Genomic DNA, 21,877 nt, shown 5'->3' on the forward strand with positions numbered 1-21,877 from the left:
AAAAATGTTCATTTTCAAAATACTCTCCTATGAATCTGCCCCTTCTCTTCCCTATAGCTCAGGGGTTCTCAAACTGGGGGTCGGGACCCCTCAGGGGGTCGCGAGGTGATTACATGGGGAGTCATGAGCTGTCAACCTCCACCCCAAACCCCGCTTTGCCTCCAGCATTTATAATGGTGTTAAATAGATAAAAGTGTTTTTAATTTATCAGGAGAGGTCACACTCAGAGGCTTGCTGTGTGAAAGGGGTTGCCAGTACAAAAGTTTGAGAACCACTGCTCTAGCTTGCTCGAGAGAGTACATAACATCCAGAAGTGGCTCTCTCTAGTATTACTTTGAGAGTGCTTTGTAGCAAGCTAAGAGAGTCATTTACATTATTTAGAGAGGCTTAAGGGAAGTTCAAATTCTATTTTCATTTGCCTCCAAGAGCCAGTTGTATTGAACTGTTTCCCAAATTTCCCCCACCTCCCTTCCCACATGTAGCGTCTTAAAGTCCCCAGATTACAATTTAAGAATGACCCATCCACGGTAAAATGCATTTTTTTTCCTTTTAACATTAACTTCAGTGCTCAGACAGAACCCACTGCAATTTTTGATTTTTTGTTCATTTTCATTTAATATTTCAGTGTGAAAATACTAGAGAAAAGTTTATCTGTAGACCAACCTCAGTTCTGAAAAACCGACGGCTTCTTGAATTGTACAGATTTTTTCTGCCAAACAGAAATTTTACATGCAAGAACACTGTCTAGAACCAGGATTGCTCACTCTCCCTTTGTGTATACAGAGTATATATATGCACACACACAGACTTACACGCACACACATGAATTCACATATCCTGAGCTGACAAAGCAGTTTCACTGCAGCTACAACCAAGTAAGTGTACTTTGGCCAATACCATTCCACCTACGCTGGGACAACAATTGCCGTAGAGATAGTGTTGCCAGCGGCAACAGACTTGGAGCTTTTCATGTTAATTGAACAAGCTCTCTCTCTTCCCCAAGACGCATACTACCTACTTTAAGCAGGACAGTGGTGCAGCCCAGGTCTGTATGTTCTCCCATGAGTCCAGCAAAAACTGCCTGGTCTCCCTTGTGTTGTCTCGATAGTTTGGAACCTCATAATTTTGAATTATTTTTTAAGTACCGCCAGTATGCATGGTGTCTCCATGGAAAACTGGCAGACACTAATTTTCAAAAGCATCTGATTGCTGAGACAAAAAGATACATTAAAAACCTCACAACCCAGTTACAGAGTTAAAGTGTTTCAATAAGTTTCCATTTCCGTTCCTGACCTTGTTTATACAATTTCCCTTTGAAATTTCAGGAGCTTTCCCCAGCTCCAAACAGTATTTAAAAAAAACCGACCACATTCTGCTGTTTAGGTTAGGAATTTGCTTCATCCCGATGAAAGTCGATGCTCTGCAGTATATATACTGGATACAGAAAGGTGGCACTTGTCCAAGTCTTGTATTGAGGAAAGACCCAAAGTTTGCCAGTTGACAGAAAGAGCTTGACTGAAGCTCATTGGATAGTGGGCTGGGAGAGTCCCCTCTCTATATAAATTGATCTTGCCCCTAGATCAGCACGATCCAGTTTGTCTTCCAATTCTGCTTTTCAGCACAGCAGGAATTACAAAAACCTGACCTGAGATACAACATACAAAGAACTATAATCTCTGAGGGATCCAACAGTTGTGGTGCAATCTACTTTAGAGACTCCCATCAGCTCCACAAAGCTACAGCAAAACGTGGATTACAAAACCATTCTTCCTGGGGTATCACGGGAAATGGCACAGGAAAAGAGTATACAAAACAGTACAGGCACAGGTCTGTTACACTCTATAAAACAAGGACAGAGAACCCGGCGTTTTAAAACTCACAAAGGTGTTAAAAATCCAGACTTTTCCAGAGATTTCCATCCACGCTCTCAATGTGACACAAAACCAAGGTCCAAGTGGCGCTTACAATGGCGATTAGTGGGGAAATGCACAAGCCCCTTGGCAGAATGGGTCCTGCCCTTCCCTAGGTCACAGGGGCACATGTAGCAGCCAAGGATGACACACACACACACACACACAGCCCTTTGGTTGTGGTTCAGTGCCTCAAAGCAGCCTTCTGTTTGGCAGGGGATGAGTGAGGAGAGGGCAGTCTGTCCACTGAGGAGGAGCTGCTCAGGGTGGACTGAAGGTAAACTGTCTTGTGAAAGAGTCTGTTGCTGAGGAAAACCACCAAGGAGAAGAGACGCAGCTGGAAATGGCTGAAACACAGAACAAATGCTGTGAGCTTCCATCCCAAAGTCTCATTTGGTGTCTCTTGCACACGTACACACGGGCGCACACACAAACACATTAATATAATAGTGCAGAAAGAAGCTCCCTTTGTCCATTTTTATATTTTGCTTAGTATATTCTAGGATAATGAGTGTCACAGATTAGTAGATACGCTCTACAGTGACAGGCACAGTTATCATATCCACTCCCCAGAAAATGCAGGATGCCTCCATTCCACCCTTGTATCTACACAGGGAAGACAAAGCAGACCCAATTATTCCAACCTTGGGGTTAAGTCTGTCTTGAAAAGCTTGAAGCTGCAGATAAGAGCTGAGCTGATGGCTGCCCAGGAATTCCAGGGTTTTGGCATACAGGGCGGGTGACATGAGAGGATTTCAGTTCAGTGCAGGTCTATCAATAACCTCAGAGAACCTTTCCCTTACCAGTAACGCACCCTTTTGAAATGTTAACATATTGTCCTCTCTGTTAATAAAATCCTGTTTAATTTCCCTTATTTTAAATTAATGAAGGTGTCCTAACACTATTGTTCTTTCGTCACTACATGACCAATATGTTCAGAGATGCCCAAGGGCACCCCTTGGCTTACCAGACACAGTAATGCTAAAGCCCTGTTTTAGGTCATTGATTTGAGTGTCAGTTCATCCTGCATCTAGCATTATGAGTTTTCTAAGGAAAATACTTACTATGCTTTCCCAGGTGTCTTTGCTTCATTGGCACTGATGATAAATAGAGGGAAAAGAATGGAGAACAGGCAGCCACTACAAAGTGAAAAAGGCACATTGAGCAAAAAGCCAATTACTATAAACTGGTGTCATAATAAGGTTACACAGGAAAATGACCTCCCACGCAATGGAAGCTGATTTCAGGACATCTCTTTGCAGGGAGTGAAGCACCATTAAACACAGGGGAAAATCAAGCAGCCCAGCCAAGAATCATAGAATATCAGGGTTGGAAGGGACCTCAGGAGGTCATCTAGTCCAACCCCCTGCTCAAAGCAGGATCAATCCCCAGACAGATTTTTACCCCCGTTCCCTAAATGGCCCCCTCAAGGTTTGAATTCACAACCGTGGGTTTAGCAGACCAATGCTCAAACCACTAAGCTATCCCTCCTCCAGTTCCCGCACTGAATTTGTATAAATGGAGCAGGTGGTACCTGTCACAATATTTATAGGGAAACACATTGTGCAGAAACTACATTTTCCGGCAGCTCAGATCAAGAGAGAGTATCACGTGCTGTGATCTGCAGCTTCCATAGGCTGCACCTGCATATTAAATAGAGATTGCTGTGGGCTTCATGGGGCTATTACTGCAATCATCAGCACTTCACTGCAGCTTTAAGGGAGACAATCACAGTCACATGGAAGACGAGTAAAAGGTGTGGCATTGACAATGTAAATAAAGGACAAGTATCTCCAGTAGGTTCTGGGCATGTTTAAATCTTTCCCTGCTGGGATCCACTGCAGTGTTTGTTTTTTTTAAGTATTCAGTGAACTTTCGGAAGAAGGGACAGATACACAGCTTGACACTGGAATTGGGTTTTACCTCCCAAATATACGCTGTCTCAGTGTTACCTTAGGCAGGGGCAACACAGTTAGAAATGCAGCTCATCACAGAAAAGTTTGTCTGCATCAGTAAATCGTGGCCCCTGCTAGCTCTACTTACTGCTCTGCATTGTAAGTATAAAAGAAAGCATGCCGCTAATGTTGGCTCCATCTGTAAGAGTATTCCAATCGTATGGGAGAAGGTTACAGCAGAGTCAGAGCAGGACAAGAAATCATAAAGGAAACAGCAATGACATCATCTCAGCAGAGAGAAGATTTCTGAGCAGTGAGAGGATTTATGAGCTTTTCCCAGCCACTGTGCCTCCAGAATGGTCAATACAGTGGGGCAGGAAGTAGAGGAGAGTCTACTATCCAAATATGTCTCATAGTTGTATGGTAGTTCGGTGGAAGAATCTGTACTACATTTCTGATTTTAATGGGAAAACTTTCCTTGTTCCAAAATGTACTTTTCTCTCCAACTACTTATTAGCAGAGCTATTTTCCTATGGTGCTGTGGAAGCAGATATACCTCTGATCTGCAGGGGCTGGGGAAAGGTACATTTCTCTGGTGGTCTCTTGGAGGTTGGGAATTTCGGGTGGTATCTGGGGGACATGTTACCTCTGCATTCATCACCCTCAAAGCAAGGATGCCCAATGGTCCCAATTTACAATGAAAGTCACCTGATGATGTAAGACGACTGCATTGCAGTGAGAAAAGCCAGCGGTAAACCAAATCCAAAGTAATAGGGCCAGTTCCTCTCAATGTTGGATAACCGTTGATGCATTTCAATGCCTAATAAAAACACAAGTTAACGTACAGAAATTTAAGGAACTAAGGCAGGAAAGTTTTGGATAAAGAGCACACGTTGTCACTAAATCTCATATTTCTAGAGTGCCAGGCATCCTGAATGATCCCAAAGTAATTTACAAACTACATAAGGGAGCTGTAGTGGCCATTCCATAGGTAAGGTTGCAAACAAGTTTCTATTATAAATTAGATTTGGGCTCTACTCTATAAAATCCACAAACAAAAGAATATCAGCCTCAAAAGTGGTGTGTGAAGCCTGAGACGAGAATAGAATTTTTCTACCATGCTTCAATGAAATCTGACAAGGGATCCCTGATTTACAACACCACAGAAATAGAGATGTTCTTCAGAGTCTAAAAATCTAATTGTTTTGCCGCTTTTGTAGTAAAAAAGAGAATATAAACTTCGTTTACTGGACCCACTGAGTCAATAAGACAAAAGGCACAAGGCAAAAAGCAGTTGATTAAACTCCAAGTTTAGATAACCGCAAGTCTTCAAAGGGTAACCTCAGGAAAGCTGGTCAGCTCAGTTAAAATATGGAGGACTATGCTTTATAAAATAAATATCGTAGGTTTCTACCTTTCTCCCCACTGCTTTTTTTAAACTTTCTTGTAAAGGTTTCCCCCTTGACAAAAATCACATCTACCATCATTGAAATGATTTGGAATAAATGTGGCAGCAATTTATCAGCGGACTGTAAAAATACAGAACACTTACAGTGTTCAATGAAGAATCTAATTTAGATTATGAGCTTCCTGTCTTTTTATGCTTAAAATATCCTGCAGCATGTGGTGTGATGCAAAATAACGCGATGCTTGGCTGAAATTTCACTAATAGTTGAAAGTAGGTGGCAAAATTAAGTTATTCCAGTTGTAAAACTGAACTAACACTCCTCTTGTGAAAAGTAACATGGGATCTTTTATCAGCAACAAGTTGTCAAGGCATCTCTCTCTAATCTGAAAGGAAAAAGATACCATCATTTCTGTTTTTCTTCTATTACCTTTGCTGGAGAAGGTTAAACAATGAAAACAATTTTACCACAGCTGTGAGAGACAAGTAAATGTTCACGTACAGGGCAAGAGACGGCCTGGGCCTCCCTGATGCTCATCATCAGGCTCCTTCCCAATCCAGAGCAATAGAATTAGAAACAAAAGTTCTCTTTTCTTCTGGTGTTTTTTCTCTAGCTGAATTTAGAATTCAGATGGTTCCAATGATGGTAAGATTGCCTCTTTGGATTTAGTTCCTGTTTGACTTAATTCCACGGAGTGAAAAATATTTGGAGCTGAAAAGCCATTACATAAGACAACCTTTGTTTTTTCCCCCTGGAACTAAGAATTCTATGGTACACTGCAAACCAAGTCAGAAGGGGACCAAATCCAAGTGAGAGCCACCAGGAGAATTTCAGACTGCATCTGGCCCTCAAACAAAATGTTTATTATACCACTCATCTTCCCTGCCCTGCTTCAAGCACCATGTGACTATTTCTCATCACTGCTATAGCCTCAAGGAATAAGCAGGCAAGAGATTCAGGAAAGCACAACCAGCATGTTCAGTTACAGAAAAACAGAAAAGGGCAATAAGTCATCTATAGTGGCCCCTTCTCGGCCAGTGTTAAATAGATTGTGAAATGATGTATTCAGCCCCCTGGTGTCTGTACTACTCTATGTGTTGCACTCACACCTTGATCCCATAAAGGTGTGCAGTCAAGATCCCTATCGGGATTTGGATTCACACTGCAATTAAGCATGTGCCAGAGAAGGGCTGGCTGCGATGTCAGAGTTGCCAGACTTCAGACAAGATGCTGAAGTCCCATCTGCCCATCTCTGGTGACTGTTTCAGGTGGAAAGGTTCCCATAGCAGCTTCTGAAGAAAGTCAGGGATAACAAGCCATGTTGCAGCCAACAATCCTCTCTCTCAATAGAACAGTCTCTTGGACCACTAGTGGCATGGTTGATCCATTGCCTATGCAGTCCCCATAACAGCAGGATCTCACTCCCAACTATGAGGTGCTTTGGGGTGCTGCTCTGTTTTATTCATCTTATTGACGTGTCTCACCCTTGGGCAAGCCCTCAGCTCCATTACTGAGAACTAACATCCAAATGTGAACAAAAGGCACGACCATTTTATAGAGTAGTACAGGTGAAAATCATCTCCTAGTTAAATCTCTCTTGTGCAAACAGCCCAATAAATCAATCAGACCAGTAAGGTTTAATGCTCTGAAAATAAACAATTTGCAAATACAGCAGAGGTTCATTCTCTAAAGAGAAGACCATATTCCATACTCTTGAGGTGAGGGAGGAGGAAGGGGGGGGGGTGGTGGAGGGAAAGAGAGAGATCACTTGGTAACATCCCAAGTTACTTGTCTGGGTAAAGTGTGTTTGAAACTGGATCATCTGCCTATCGGGGCGTTTATGCATTTAAAATATTTCCAGCAATGCAGAATGTCCCCAGACACATGCTGTTAGCCTTGGAAGTGAAGGGTAGCACTAACCTTTATTAAACCAGCGATACTCAAAGCAGTACAGGGAGTAGAGCAGCGACATGTGCAGGAGGCTAACCAACTGGCCAATGATATCAATTGGGAAGAGGCTCACAATCATCCCCTGCAGAGGAAGAGAAGAAATTGATTGAGTTTGCTTTCTGCAGTGGTGGATTTATGTACAGCACAGCAGGAAAACAATACATTTATCTTCACCCTAGAGAGTGATATGGGAGCACATCTAGAGAGGACCTTGCTTTCTTGTAGTTTCCATTTTATTCCCTCCTGCCCTCCAATAGGACCCTCCGAACCCCACCTCCCTTCTAGCAAAGCTCATCCTGTCACTTGGGGAACATCAATCAATTTGGCCACAATTCTCTGCATATAACAGTTTCCTTGTCACGGCTCAGGCTTCCAGCCAAGAGGTTCTCTCTTCCCAGGCTGTGACTAATGCCAACAGCTGCATTCGAACAGCAGAATGGTTTGGCATCTCCCCCTCAGCTTTTCACAGCTAATATGCACTTGGTTCTCTACTGACCCAGATACAGAACCCAAGAAAGGTCTAATCTCACCTGGATGAGGAACAGTGCTTGCAGTAAGAGGTTAAATAGCATGTCAGCAATGATTTTACTGACACTGGAAAAGGGCTGGGGCTTTCTTCCGGAAACCTCAAATGCCAAATCTGCAATGTCCTGAAATAGAGAAACACATTTCAGGGAAACTAATTTACAAAGATAATTAACACGAGTGACTGCACTACTGATCTGCAGCCAGCATGTAGATTCTACTGAGTACACCTTCAGGATGCAATCTTGTCTTCTTACCGAGGCAGTAACAGCTTTAGCTCAGCAGCTTATCATATGTCGTAATAAGGGTTTGCACTTTTCATTCAAGGGGCTCAGAGTTCTTTAGACACCTGGGTATCATTAACCCCATTGCTACAAATGGAGAAACTGAGGCACAGAGTCCAAAGTTATACAGTAAGCCAGTGGCAGAGCAGAGACTAGAACTCAGGTCTCCCAACTCCCAGTCCCTTTCTCTAATCACATCACCATGCTGCCTCCATTGCATATTTTCCAAACATACTGACAATCAAATAATGGTGGCAAGAAAAAGAACAGTGGTCATTTCTCCCAGAAAGCAGCAAGCCATCTCCCCATCATCATGAAACACAGTGCACATATTCCACAGTGCACCTGCCAACAAACGCAACGCAAGCAACTACCCCACATCCCATCTGGAACAACAACCTTTGTGTAGAAATGTTCCTTTTATGGCATTATACATAACAGAGCACATGGCCTTCCACATTTTGGCCAAATAAGGGCCATGCGAGCAGCTTGTTTGAGCCAGAAGGCCTTATCTAATACATCTGAAATAAAGCAGGTTACGGCTCATTTACAGAGGTGCCAGTCTGTGAAAACTACATGTTCCAGCATGCAATGTTCCATTTCAATCTGATTGGTCACCCTCCATACTAAAAACAAAAGGGAGGCTGTGGGTTGTACTATTGTTCTATGGGCTTAACTGACCCACCCGTAACACAGCATACACTATGTCACTTGTTTAATGTGAACTCCTGCTCCCACCGCTAATGAGGGCTGTTCCTCGTCATCCTCACCTACCTGAAACCAGATGGCATTGACGACTTTACTGAGCACAAAGAGGGGAAGGACCCAAAGGGCACCGAAAATAGAGGTGAGGATAAATTCCAGCCAAGACCAGACATCACCATGTAGTGAGGGGTCACCTGCAAAATAAGAATAAAGTCCTCATCAGTGAAATGCACATGGGATTCTCTTCATTTCAGACTGCACAACCTACAGTTACAACGGAAAAACAGCTGCCAGCAGCGTCTTTGTACAGATGTAATATTCTAGTCCTACGACAAAAAGGGAGATAGGAAATGGCCCTTCCAGGTTTTATCAACTTCTCTTCCTTACAGACCCATTTTCATACACCTGCTCTTTATTTACTTCCAATAATATCCTAGCAGCAGTACTTCCATAGGGATCCAGTGGTTTGGGACTGCCAAAAAGCATCTTGCTAGTTCAAAAGCAATGACTTTCAATTTCTTGTGGTATAAGCAGGAACATAGTTTCCTCTTCCATCATTAGGTTTCTGGGTTCGACATCTTTTTGCTGAAAACATATATGGATCAGAAGAGAAAGCATTCAGCAACTAAAATGTCATGCAGCAGACACATGGGAAGACAGCTCTCACCTATACCGCAAATACTGTTTTGAACAGATGTTATCAAAGCTGTGTGTTTTGGTACTTAGGAGATGAGAGGCCCAGAACACCCAGGAAAATAAAATGGGGTTCTCCTTTGTTTTGATGGATAACTCTGTTAGAGGTTTCCGATGCTTGTAGAGAGATTCCCTGACCTATCTGCTCCTCAAGTGCTCACTCTCAACAGCATTCTGTTCCCTGCTTTGCCTGAACACTCAGAGTGGGAAAAGGAAACAAGAAGCAACAATTATAGCAGGCACATCATGAGCAGCCCAGACATGTGAACAGTGGGGAAAGCTCATCCAGCAACAGGAAGGAAGAGACCGAGATGAAAGTAAAAGGACAGAATGGAATAAGGCAAAAAAGAGCGACAGCAAGAGGGGCAAAGACGTGGGGAGAGGCAAGAGAGAAGAGGGTAGGACACAAAGAAAAGGGCAAATAGTGTTAAACAGAACACAACTAGAGGATGGGGGAGATCGACAGGTCAGGAGACATAGGGTAAGGGGAAGACATTTCCCTGTTTAGTTGGTGTCCATCACTGCAGTGTTAGAAGACCTCCCAAAAATTAAAAACAGTCAATATCACTGATTGTATCTCCCTTTCTTCCCAAAAAGTTATTTATTTAGATCGCTGGAGCTTTTTTGTGTTTGTTTGTGTTATGTGAGAAGAACTTACTTAGGGATGACGCAACGAAAGATCCATTTCCCCTGAATTTTCAGTGTTCTCTGAGCCCAAAAACACTTGGCAGCCCTACTTTTAGCTTGCCTCACATCAGCAATTATTGGGCATGCCTGTGGCTGTTCTGGATCTATGCTGAAGCTCCTCCTCACATGACAGAAAACTGGAAGCAATGTGACGTATCACATTGCTAACAAACAGACTTCCACTGATACTAAGAGGCAGACCCCCCAATGCCTCCTAGCATTCGCCCCTAGCTTCAATACATGTTACTGTTCCCATGCACAGAGTTTTAACATGTTGGATTTTACATTTGCTTTCAGTATTAAGGCTTAATTTCAATGGTTTTAATAAGAATTTGAGACCATGAAAATGAGTGGAGACTTCTCCTGTTAGTGTGAATAGTAATACATAGAATTTGCAGTCCATGCCATTTAACTTAAAAAGCACTTTACAACATTTAAATGAGGACTCTTGCAAAATATAAAATGAATTGTCTGGGATAAGAAGTGTTAACAGCTTTAGACTTTACTGGCTGGTAAGAGGATACTCCAATTAAACAACTCATCCCAGGTCTAATGGCAGCTTTCCCTGTTACATATTGTGAACTCCATGAGATGCTACATCCCCAGTAAAGAGGAGGATGTACAGCTTGTGATGAAATTCACTCTGAACAGTATTTAAATGAAAGTAATTACAAACAGAAGCAGGATTCCCACGTGGAGAAAAAAATAACTGGGAAGCTGGGAATGGGCGACAGGGGATAGATCGCTGCATGATTACCTGTTCTGTTCATTCCCTCGGGGGCACCTGGTCATTGTGGGAAGACAGGATACTGGGATTGATGGACCTTTGGTCTGACCCAGTTTGGCCATTCTTATCTAACTAGCTTAATACTAAAATACAGGGTTCCAAAAAAAAAAAAGTCTTCCCCGCTCCCCAGTCTGTTAGCAGAACTGCTCATCAGTCTTTCTATCTGATACACAATCATGCTGATCAAGTCATTGGAACATTGCTTAACTTTGTCGAAGTGTGCTTTTTAAGGCTGATATGTCAGTTTTCACAAGGGAAAGACAAGAAAGAAAGAAAATCTGGCTGAGATTTTCAAAGAAGCTTAAAGAATGTGGATGTCCAATTCCCATTAATTTTAATGGGACCTGAGCATCCAAATCCCATAGTTTTGGGAATTTTAATCTGAGTCAGTTCACTAAAGAGGATGTGGCAGCAAAAATGCATGAAATACACAGGAAGAGGAGGGCACTGCCCACACTGAGTGGGTCGAATCCTGAGTTGTGCTGAGCCCTTACATTCCTCACTCAAGTCAACGGGAGCTGCAGATATTCAGCATCTCTAAGGATTTTGCCCTCAGTTAAATACCTGAGAGAGGGAAATAACTCAAGGATGGAGAGGCGGAATGTGGGAGCACTTGGGGGGCAGAGTCTCCTTAGTTTTCTACACAGATGCTAATAATCATTTACCCTGAGGAGAGCTGATGTCCTAGAACTCTTTAAAGAAACAAATTATATACTTACCAATTATCTGCGCTGTGACCGACTGAAGTACAGGTATAAATACTCGGTAAAACAAGAGGAGACTAAGCTAAAGGAAAAAGGCAACAAGGAAACCATAAAAGTGGTTTTGTTAATGACATTTACAGGTTCACTTCTATTACTCTTATCTCTATCCATCAACCCAATCTGCAATCACTCCAGAAACTCTCAACTGCCTCAAAGTGTCTATCTCCTGCAGGGACCCTACTAAAAGTACCATCTTGTCTGACTGCATTGCCGTTGGCAAACTGAGAGGCTGTTTCATATTTGGCACCTAAACACCTCAGCTTCAGATGGGGCAATAACTTTCATCCACAGTGACAAAGATCCATAAACACTGATTTAAAGGCATATTTCATGCAGGCACTGTGCATTCTCTATTTAATAGCAAAATGTCTGCCTGCCATCTATTAAAAATTAAAACACCATGACCCATCAATGCAGAGCGCTGAAAGATTGCTGCTCTACTTAAATACAACCAAAATATATCATTGAACTTTTTCCTTTCAACATTTCTATGTTGATTCCTCACTCATCATGACAAAGTCTACTGGAAGATGAAAAGAAACAAGTGATTTATTAGGCTGCAAAGCACCTATTACAATCATGAATAAACCCGACCAAACTCATTAACAGCTATTTGGAAAGCTAACGTGAGTAAATGTAATATTCGATTCAGTGGAGCAGCACTACAGACTTCATTTGATCAGCAAGTGAACAAGTAGCATTAGGAACTTGAGAAACAGACTCCAGATTAATATAATGGTCTGTTTAGGGAATACAGTAGTTCAACTATATATTTTAAGGAGGGTCCCCCTTTATATAAAACAACAAAACTTAGAAACTTACTGGTTTCTCTCAATTCATAATGCCTTCCAGCTTAGCCAGGCAGCCATGCTGACATATCACCTTTAAAACCATAAAAGCACTGAAGCAGTGCACTGGTTTAAACTGGTGCTTCAATTTTTAAGTTAGGAAATTAAAAAAAAATTACACTTACCCAGAATACGCCTCCATTCCATGCACAGCATTGAAAAATCCGACTTACAATCCGAGGTTCACTGGAGAGCAATAAAAACATGCATGTGAGACTATCACTGTAGCTTCTTCTCTTCAAAGCAAATTATCCCCAGCATCCTCGGTCACTGAGAGCCACTTTTATACAATATCTTAAATAAGAATGTGCTGGGTGCCTTCAAAAATATATATAATACCAACTTAATTCTAGTAATAGAATTTATTAAGTCAGCAGCACTGTAATTCTCCAACAATCCACCACACAAACTCATCACATATGCTCACTGCAACACACAAGTTAATTTTTCAAGTCTTATAGAAAACTAATGCAGTTGCATCAGAAAGTCCATTTCAACCTAGTGTTAATTCCCAGCAGAAACTATTTTAAAATGGAATTAAAATTGGGATTATATATCAGTAATTTAGAGTAAAAGACTTTACAAGGGTATTGTAATTATTCCAAGAACAAGCATTAGAAATCCAGGAAATTCAAACTTAAAGGGTCAATATAAAAATCCAAAATGCTAAGGAAAGGAAATGCACAGTTAAAACATCCATGCACTAACTACTGAATTATGATTAGTGCATAACTGTATCTGCAGTCTCTCCTCTGTAATAAGAGTACATGGCCTTCATCTGTTAGTGCCTCTCCAAAGTTCTTCCATCTGACCTCAGAGATTCCTAGGAGATGCCAGGTGTATTGTTCCATTTCGTACGTGAGTTCTTCCAACCTCCCTATTTGTGTCAGTGTCTTTACATTCCAGGTGGCTATGATGATATTTCACCTCTTCCATGGACCCTCTGCTGTGTTGGGGTTACACCAATAGTATATTTGTCACATCTGCCCTGGTGGGAGATGGATGGCGCAGTCATTATTAACCTGGGCTGCAACCAATCCAGTATGGACACAGTTGACTTGCCCATCATATGGTGTGTCCTGGGCAAATTTCTAATCTGGAGGAGCCCATCCCTCTGCAGGCAGCCCCTTTTTAGTAGCCTCTTACGACATGCAGGAGGAGCAGTGGGCCTACTCTGTCCCCGGACCCACAGGAGGAAATGGAGAGGAAAAACATGTCAATGGCATAGGATTTCTTGTGCATAAAGATATCAAGAATTCAGTATTGGGATGCCGCCCAATATCCAGCAGGCTTATTTCCATCAGTTATTTCCAGCAGCTGGTCCTGGAACCCACCAGAGGAGAGGCAATTCTTGATTTAGTCCTAAGTGGAGCACAAGATCTGGTCCAAGAGGTAAATATAGCTGGACTGCTTGGTAATAGTGACAATATAATTAAATTTAATATCCCTGGAAGGAAAAACCACCACAACGGCCCAACACTGTAGCATTTAATGTCAGAAAGGGGAACTACACAAAAATGAGGAGGTTAGTTAAACAGAAATTAAAGGGTACAGCGCCAAAAGTGAAATCTCTGCAAGCTGCGTGGAAACTTTTTAAAGACACCATAATAGAGGCTCAACTTAAATGTATACCCCAAATAAAAAAAACAGAGAGAACGAAAAAAGAGCCATGGTGGCTAAACAACAAAGTAAAAGAAACAGTGAAAGACAAAAAGGCATCCTTTAAAAAGTGGAAGTTAAATCCTAGTGAGGAAAATAGAAAGGAACATAAACACTCGCAAATGAAGTGTAAAAATACAATTAGGAAGGCCAAAAAAGAATCTGAGGAAGAAGTTAGCCAAGGACTCAAAAAGTAATAGCAATTTTTTTTTTTAAAGTACATCAGAAGCAGGAAGCCTGCTAAACCACTAGTGGGGCCACTGGATGATCAAGGTGCTAAAGAAGCACTAAAGGACGATGAGGCCATTTTGGAGAAACTAAATGAATTCTTTGCATTGACTTCATGCCTGAGGATGTGAGTGAGATTCCCAAACCCAAGCCATTCTTTTTAGGTGACAGATCTGAGGAACTGTCCCAGATTGAGGTATCATTAGAGGAGGTTTTGGAACAAACTGATAAATTAAACAATAAGAAGTCACCAGGACCAGATGGTATTCACCCCAAAGTTCTGAAGGAACTCAAATGTGGAACTGCAGAACTACTAACTGCAGTCTGTAACCTATCATTTAAATCATCTTCTGTACCAGATGACTGGAGGATAGCTAATGTGACACCAATTTTTAAAAAGGACTCCAGAGGTGATCCCAGCAATTACAAGCCTGTAAGCCTGACTTCAGTACCGGAGAAACTGGTTGAAACTATAATAAAGAAAAATATTGTCAGACATATAGATGAAAATAACTTGTTGAGAAGAATCAACATGGTTTTAGTAAAGGGAAATCATGCCTCACCAATCTACTAGAATTCTTTGAGAGGGTCAACAAGCATGTGGACCAAGGGGATCCGGTGGATATAGTGTACTTAGATCTTCAGAAAGCATTCAGCAAGGGTCCCCCACCAAAGGCTCTTACACAAAGTAAGCTGCCATGGGATAAGAGGGAAGATGCTCTCATGGATTGGTAACTGGTTGAAAGATAGGAAACAATTCTGAGGTATGATGGCAGAACTGTATATGGAAAGCTTACTCCCAAATCCCACAACTGCCAGCACTGCGTAAGTCTCTTCTGTAAGACAGTCACAGAATACAGGAAATGGATCAGACTAGTTACCCACCAGGTCTGTATCCTGTCTCCAACAGTGGTTAGTACCAGATGCTTCAGAGGAATATGTAAAAATCCGTGTTCTCAGTTGGCTTATGTCTTGATGCATGAGGGTTTATAACTCTTCTATTTTTTTAAATCCTCTCTCATTAACCATATAACATTTCTGAATCTTGCTAAGCTCTTGGCCTCCATGATGTCTTGTAGAGGTCACTGCTACAGGTGCCTTATATAAAAAGCATATCTTCTTTAATCCATTTTACATTTATTACCTTTCTGTTTCAATGACAGTTGGCTCATGAATCCAGTTTTAATATTTCAGAGACATCCAGTATTTAAGAGAGATGCTGACCCCATGGACCTTCAGGTAGTATGTCCTTACTATTAAGGGGCATATTTTCATCCCAATGCATGGAGCGGTAAGCATGGAAATCCTCACTCAGCTCACACTCACTATCTGGACTACTCTGAAATATCGCATATGTGGACAAATCTTCTGGCAGATTGTTCCCAATTCAGTGTGACTTTCAGTTTTCCCAGTCATTTAGGACCTCTATAGTCCGAGTCAGAACCATTCTGATTACAAATGATTTTCTGTCTCCCTGTCCTCAGTAGATGGTAGATTGAGAGGGCACAAACAAATTCATTTGTCTTTAACACTTAAGCTCCTTTACTCACTTCTCCAGCTTCCTCTCCTCACTCTGAGCTCTCCGCTGGGCGAGCACGCTGCTTGCTCTCCTTTTTCTCTGCTCTTCTCTTTTCTGTTGGATCCGGGCATCCAGCTTGGAGATTGTGCAGATCCCCCAGATGGAGTCCTTAATTCCCTGCAGACACAAGGAAACAGCACACTCGAACTCAACATACTTTGGGCAGTCAAAGTAAAAGTTACAAGGGACACTGTCAATTGAAAAGTCATCTTCATAAAAATTACATATATTATCTGTAATCCCCTATATTACAGAAATTGAAGGAATTTTACAAATCTCTTCATTATGATCACTGAGTCAGTTTACTTTTGCATGCTTCAGTCAGCTAGGGACAGTAAAAAATAGCAGTTTCACTTTCTGGTGCATGCACTGGCCTAAACTTCTGTCTTTAGGTTACAAACTCTCCAGGCAAAGATATGAATTATAAAACAGTTTTCCTTGCATTTATTTTATGTCAACATTTCTATTCATACTGGCCTTTCAGAAAAAAATTGTAAACAAGACCTACATTTCAGGGGTACTACATTGTGCAGTGGTTCCATTTCAAGGAAAATCTCACAGTTTAGGTGGGTCTGAGAGGCTTATATATAAAACAGATGTATATGAAACTGCAGGTGTGCATAGCATTTTAAAAGACAAGGGCCCAGCCACAAGGAGCTCAGTCAAGTGTAGACAGACAATTAATGAAGATAACGTGTCACAGTAGTGGGATAACAAAACAAGGAAGTGGAGGAAATGCTCCTGAGACAGCAATTTTGGTACACGCTAAAAATAAAGGCTATGTTTCTCTACTGCCCTATTTTTGGTTTCATCTTGGCCAGGCTCAGAAGTGGCAAAAGAGAGCACCTGTGGCGAGATCAATGGTGGAAGGACGGTCAAAAGTCATGAGCTTCTGCGGTAGAATTCAAAGGAGAATAGAGAGGCTGTCAGGAGCAGCAATGAAGGGAGAGGTTGTTCTCGTTGGGACAGTTTGGCCCCCTGTCCTGTGTTCCCTCAGCTTCCATCATTCCCTCAGACCACAATTTGGATGAAAGCCAGCAACAGTACTCAAGTCAGGAGGGGAAGCCAATACTGTTAATTGTAGCCAAGGTTCAGTTCAATACATTACACCAACTATTTTCAATGGCCCAGTGACCTAAATCATAAACATTTCAGTCACCTCTAAAAGGGACGGTAGAAAGTAATTTTTTATTTTTTTTTTAAAGGTGTAATTTCTTGTTAACGTCCCACTATTTATAGCCCCTCTCTCAGAAGCCAGAGAATCATTTCTTTCCGTGTCTGTTGTCTCCTATCTGGCAAAAAATGCTTTTTCTCCTGCCAATTTGTATATGAAGCTGGAATTAACCCAGCTGGGTTTCTTTACTGCCTTGTTTGTAACACAAGCTGATAAGCAAGATTGTTGCAGCCATTTGAAGCATAGTTGTTAGTTTCTCAATGCTGTGCTATCAATAGAAGTATAAATCCACAAGACAGCGTTTCAAGAATCTCCCAAGAACTGGTGCAAGAGTGGGGAGTTATTAATACAATTTATGATGCATGTTTACACAAGTTATCTATTATTCACTTTTTAAATCCATGGAGGCAGAAAATATAAGGCCAATATACATTTAGGATATGCAAGGCATTTCTGGTCGAATGTAAATCAAAAGTTGGTGTTTACACTATTTGATGGAGTCCTCTAGTTACAAAACCAAGTCCTGGTTGCAAAGAAACATCAGCTCCATGTTGCCCAAACCCCAAACTTGTGTTAAACCCACAGAGGGCTCCAGAAAGCATTTAAGAGATTTCCAACTTTTGTTAAAAATGGGTGGGGGAAGCAGCATTTTCTTAAATAGGTGGGAGTTAGCCTTTCACCTGGATGGTGTTTCAACACATGGCCCATAGATCAGCTGTGATCAGTCAAGCATTCCCATCACAAAAAATCCATAACTGATTCCTTTGATAGCAGTCTGAGCAGAAAAGCCAGTGATTAAAGCTCAGTTCTGCAGGGCACTCTGCAGCACACAGAGATGTTTGGAGGTGCAGTGGAGGCTCAACATTTGTCCAGACCATGCTCAGCCATGTGAATCTGTAGTGGTATCATGCTGAACGGGAGTCACTCCCTCTTATTTCCACACACACAAGAGCAAAGGAATGTCACTGAGTGGAGCTGGAGGAAGATTAGAATCCTCGTATGTGTGTGTGATCCCACACATATAAATTAGGTACACAACCACTATTCTGCTTCGTATTTTTTTTAAAAAGGTAACCAGGAGTGAAACTTGAGGTTAATACTGAAGGGGCTATATTCTTAGTCCACCAATGGATAGATGGAAAGGGAGGCTCGCCAAGCATTGAAGAACAGGACATAATCTGAATATTCAAGACATATAATATTGATTGGTCTGTAGGTCTATCTTGTCTATAGTCTCACTATGCCACATATGCAAGAGGAAAAAAAGATCCCAAAGAGATTCTGGGCTCAAGACATATTGAGAGACTCACCCTGACGAGATCATGAAGGAAGGTTTTCACACTGTTTGCCATCTCTACTCCAGCATCACCTCCGATTCCAAAACTATCAACTACAGGGAGAAGGGAAGAGAAGAGCCCAAACCTCTGTCATGGTGCAGAGACGGGAAACTGATGGAGCCTGGCAAAGAGAAAAGGAAACATTATGATGGTAAATGTAAACGACGAATTCCTGGTTTATGCATTGATGTCTGTAATGGAATTGTAAGTTTAATAACATCTCAGCCATTTTAAACAGAAGGCAGTATTTGTCCAGGCTACGTGAGAAACACTTACAACTACATTAACATGCAGCATTTCTGAAGAAAAGGCATGAAAATTGGAAAACACATCAATAACCTCCTCCCCCACCCCGCAAAAAAAGATGGGCACAGGGCCTCTAAAGATTTGAAAGTGGTAAAATTCAGACTTTTGAACTAATGAAATAAAGTTCTGCATTAACTCCAAGTCTTCATTGTTGCAACCCACATCTAGGAATGAAGCCATATATCCTGAAAAAGTGCCAGCTAGTACAAAATGCAGCTGCCTATCTGCTTACAACACAAGTCACCATGAGCACATCACCGCAGTATTCTGCTCTTTGCAATGGATCCCATCAAACAACTCTCCAATTCAAGACATCTGTCCTGATATACAAAGCTCTCCATGGGACTGGGCTCTACTTACTCAACAGATTACTTCTAAAAAGCTAAGAATCAGAGGGCAGCCGTGTTAGTCTGGATCTGTAAAAAGCGACAGAGAGTCCTGTGGCACCTTACAGACTAACAGACGTATTGGAGCATGAGCTTTCGTGGGTGAATACCCACTTCATCAGACGCATGTAGTGGAAATTTACTGAGGCAGGTATAAATATGCAGGCAAGAATCAGTCTAGAGATAACGAGGTTAGTTCAATCAGGGAGGATGAGGCCCTCTTCTAGCAGTTGAGGTGTGAACACCAAGGGAGGAGAAACTGCTTTTGTAGTTGGCAAGCCATTCACAGTCTTGGTTTAATTCTGAGCTGATGGTGCCAAATTTTCAGATGAACTGAAGCTCAGCAGTTTCTCTTTGGAGTCTGGTCCTGAAGTTTTTTTGCTGCAGGATGGCTACCTTTAAATCTGCTATTGTGTGTACAGGGAGGTTGAAGTGTTCCCCTACAGGTTTTTGTATATTGCCATTCTTAACATCTGACTTGTTTCCATTCATCCTTTTTCACAGAGATTGTCCAGTTTGGCCAATGTACACAGCAGAGGGGCACTGCTGGCACACGATGGCATATATAACATTGGTGGACGTGCAGGTGAATGAACCGTGATGTTGTGGCTGATCTGGTTAGGTCCTTTGATGGTGTCGCTGGTGTAAATATGTGGGCAGAGTTGGCATCGAGGTTTGTTGCATGGATTGGTTCCTGAGTTAAGAGTTACTGTGGTGCAGTGTGTGGTTGCTGGACAGTGAGTGGCCATTCACTCAAATTTAGCTCACTGCCTCAGGGTGGCCAAGCCAAACCTGAGCAGAGCTGTGAGCCGATGTGCCAAGTCACAATGCCTGGGATGCAGGAGCCACTGCTGCCCGTGACCACAGTGACCACAGGATAGGCTTGCTCTCAACCCACAGGCCCAGGCCTGTGGGACAGAAGCCACCACTCAGGGAGAGCCCCCACACCAATGACCTCCCCTCCTCAGTGGAATGGGATTAGGATTGTGGTGCCGGGGTGGAGGGTAATGCTGAAGGTGGTTGGTGCCCCCTCGATGGGGCAAGGAGGAGCTGGCAGTGGCAGCAGTGTAGAACCATGCTGGTCTATCATCTTAATGAGGTACAGCTGAATTTCATTTGTACTACTTTAAAAAAAAGAATCACAAAAGCTATGACTTTTACTAAATTGACTGTGACTGCTCCATGATTCTGAATAAAAAATGCCATATCAAATCTGGAGCCCTAGGTATGGTCCACCTGAACAACAAAACTGTTGACTGAAACCACTCGCACAACAGAGAAGAATGACTGTGGGCCTCAGTACATTCATACCCCTTAGATTTCCTATATGCATAGTAGCAAAAAGGAAAGTTATATGAAGATTACAAGCCCCGAAACAAGAAACTAAATGCAATGGCAAGTGAGAAAGTATTCAGGCTGAGGTGAACAGTGAAACAGCGGGACAAAACCCAGGTCAGGACAGGGGCTGCATTTGACAAGCAGAGTTCAAATTAGGTTCCCAACTTGTTTTGCAAATGTTTTGGAAACACAAGCTTCTCTTTGCTCCGGGGCTAAGGACTCTTTACACAGGAAGACCTAGTATAGTCTACAGCAAAGAAATCCGTACTGCAGGAGGTAAAGGGCAGGCCAGAAGAGACAGACAAAGTGATTTAGGGCTCTGACTACATTAGGGATTTGTGCACTGTCACTGGTGTACATTGATACAGCTACACCATAACAAAACCCAACACAGGTGTGCTGCACCAAAGTAAAGAGGAGTTTGCACTAGTAAGACTTACCCTGACTTTGAATATTCTTTAGTGTATTCTGGAACTTCGTAATACAAAAGGTCACCACATTATAGTCTTCAGTGTTATATTTTAGCTGAGATGTGTTATGAAGTTTTTATTTTTTGCTTCTTTTAAAAAAAGCAGATTTATTGATTTTCAAGACGAATTGGTATGGTTCTATGGTATTTTGACCAAAAAAAATCCTGAGTGACAACTTCCTAGTGTTAAGGAGTTGCATAGGTGCTAGTACTGGCTGCTATGCCATCCTGGCTTCATCAGTTTCTCTAGAATTTAAGCTTTTAAGGTTTTTCTGGCTAGGGGAAAAAAACCCTTCTGGTTAGGAACAAAACACTTCAAATACCCAACCAACACAGTGTCTGCAGACAGTCTAAAATAGCAGATCTGAAGTCTAATAGTGGTAAGTTAAATGTCAACATTGTTAACTATTTAACTGCTGAACATTTTAACTCTAAATATGCAGATATTCTGAATCTGTGGACAAATTTGAGTACTACAATTATTCTCCAAAAACTCTCTTTGAGACAGACTGTAAATTCCTTGGTACAGCTGTGTTTTAAAGAGCACTGTTGGCAACTAAACAGCTATTTGTCAGCCTATTCCAGCATCAAGTTCTTCTTCCGGCAGGAGCACACAAATGTACAGCCATAGAAGTGAATCATTTAATTTCTACAATAACTGAAAAGTTATAAATACCCAGTTTCAGGATCTGTATCAATAAGCAACAGCCTTCAGCAGACACTGACGTCAGTCAATGATCTAAACCCTGACCTTCACACACATTCTATTTTGCAGTTTTATATCTACCACATTCAAATCAGACATTGTGTTGATCAAAGCAAGATCCTTTGGGTGTGTCCTTATCTCTAAGCACCAAAACTCAGCGGCCAAAACTAATCTGGGAATGGTATTTGTTGTAAGAGCACAGAAGGTGGCAAAACAGATGGGCGATAAGATTGAGTGGGGT

The 21,877-nt window shown here is 41.9% G+C and overlaps 1 protein-coding gene across 6 annotated transcripts in view; it reads right to left on the bottom strand.

The window, feature by feature from the left end:
- Positions 1-588: 588 nt before the first annotated feature.
- The window catches only part of EI24 (EI24 autophagy associated transmembrane protein), a 36,788-nt gene continuing 15,499 nt past the window's right edge, over positions 589-21,877 (bottom strand). For 3 of the 6 annotated variants that reach the window (XM_032769996.2, XM_032769997.2, XM_075073586.1), the window contains exons 2-11: positions 18,405-18,552; positions 15,892-16,037; positions 12,580-12,640; positions 11,562-11,628; positions 8,745-8,869; positions 7,692-7,811; positions 7,132-7,243; positions 4,514-4,625; positions 2,975-3,049; positions 589-2,257 (exon numbers count right to left, since the gene is read on the bottom strand). In XM_032769996.2, coding sequence (XP_032625887.1) covers positions 2,095-2,257; positions 2,975-3,049; positions 4,514-4,625; positions 7,132-7,243; positions 7,692-7,811; positions 8,745-8,869; positions 11,562-11,628; positions 12,580-12,640; positions 15,892-16,037; positions 18,405-18,446 — 1,023 coding nt within the window. In that variant the 5' untranslated portion in view covers positions 18,447-18,552 and the 3' untranslated portion in view covers positions 589-2,094. Of the gene's footprint in view, positions 2,258-2,974; positions 3,050-4,513; positions 4,626-5,165; positions 5,597-7,131; positions 7,244-7,691; positions 7,812-8,744; positions 8,870-11,561; positions 11,629-12,579; positions 12,641-15,891; positions 16,038-18,404; positions 18,553-20,901; positions 21,013-21,877 lie in introns of those variants that run through there. The other 3 variants (XM_075073585.1, XR_004372275.2, XM_075073587.1) reach the window with 3 other exon arrangements.

This window comes from Chelonoidis abingdonii, chromosome 18 (assembly GCF_003597395.2).
Source record: "Chelonoidis abingdonii isolate Lonesome George chromosome 18, CheloAbing_2.0, whole genome shotgun sequence".
Taxonomy (NCBI): domain Eukaryota; kingdom Metazoa; phylum Chordata; order Testudines; family Testudinidae; genus Chelonoidis; species Chelonoidis abingdonii.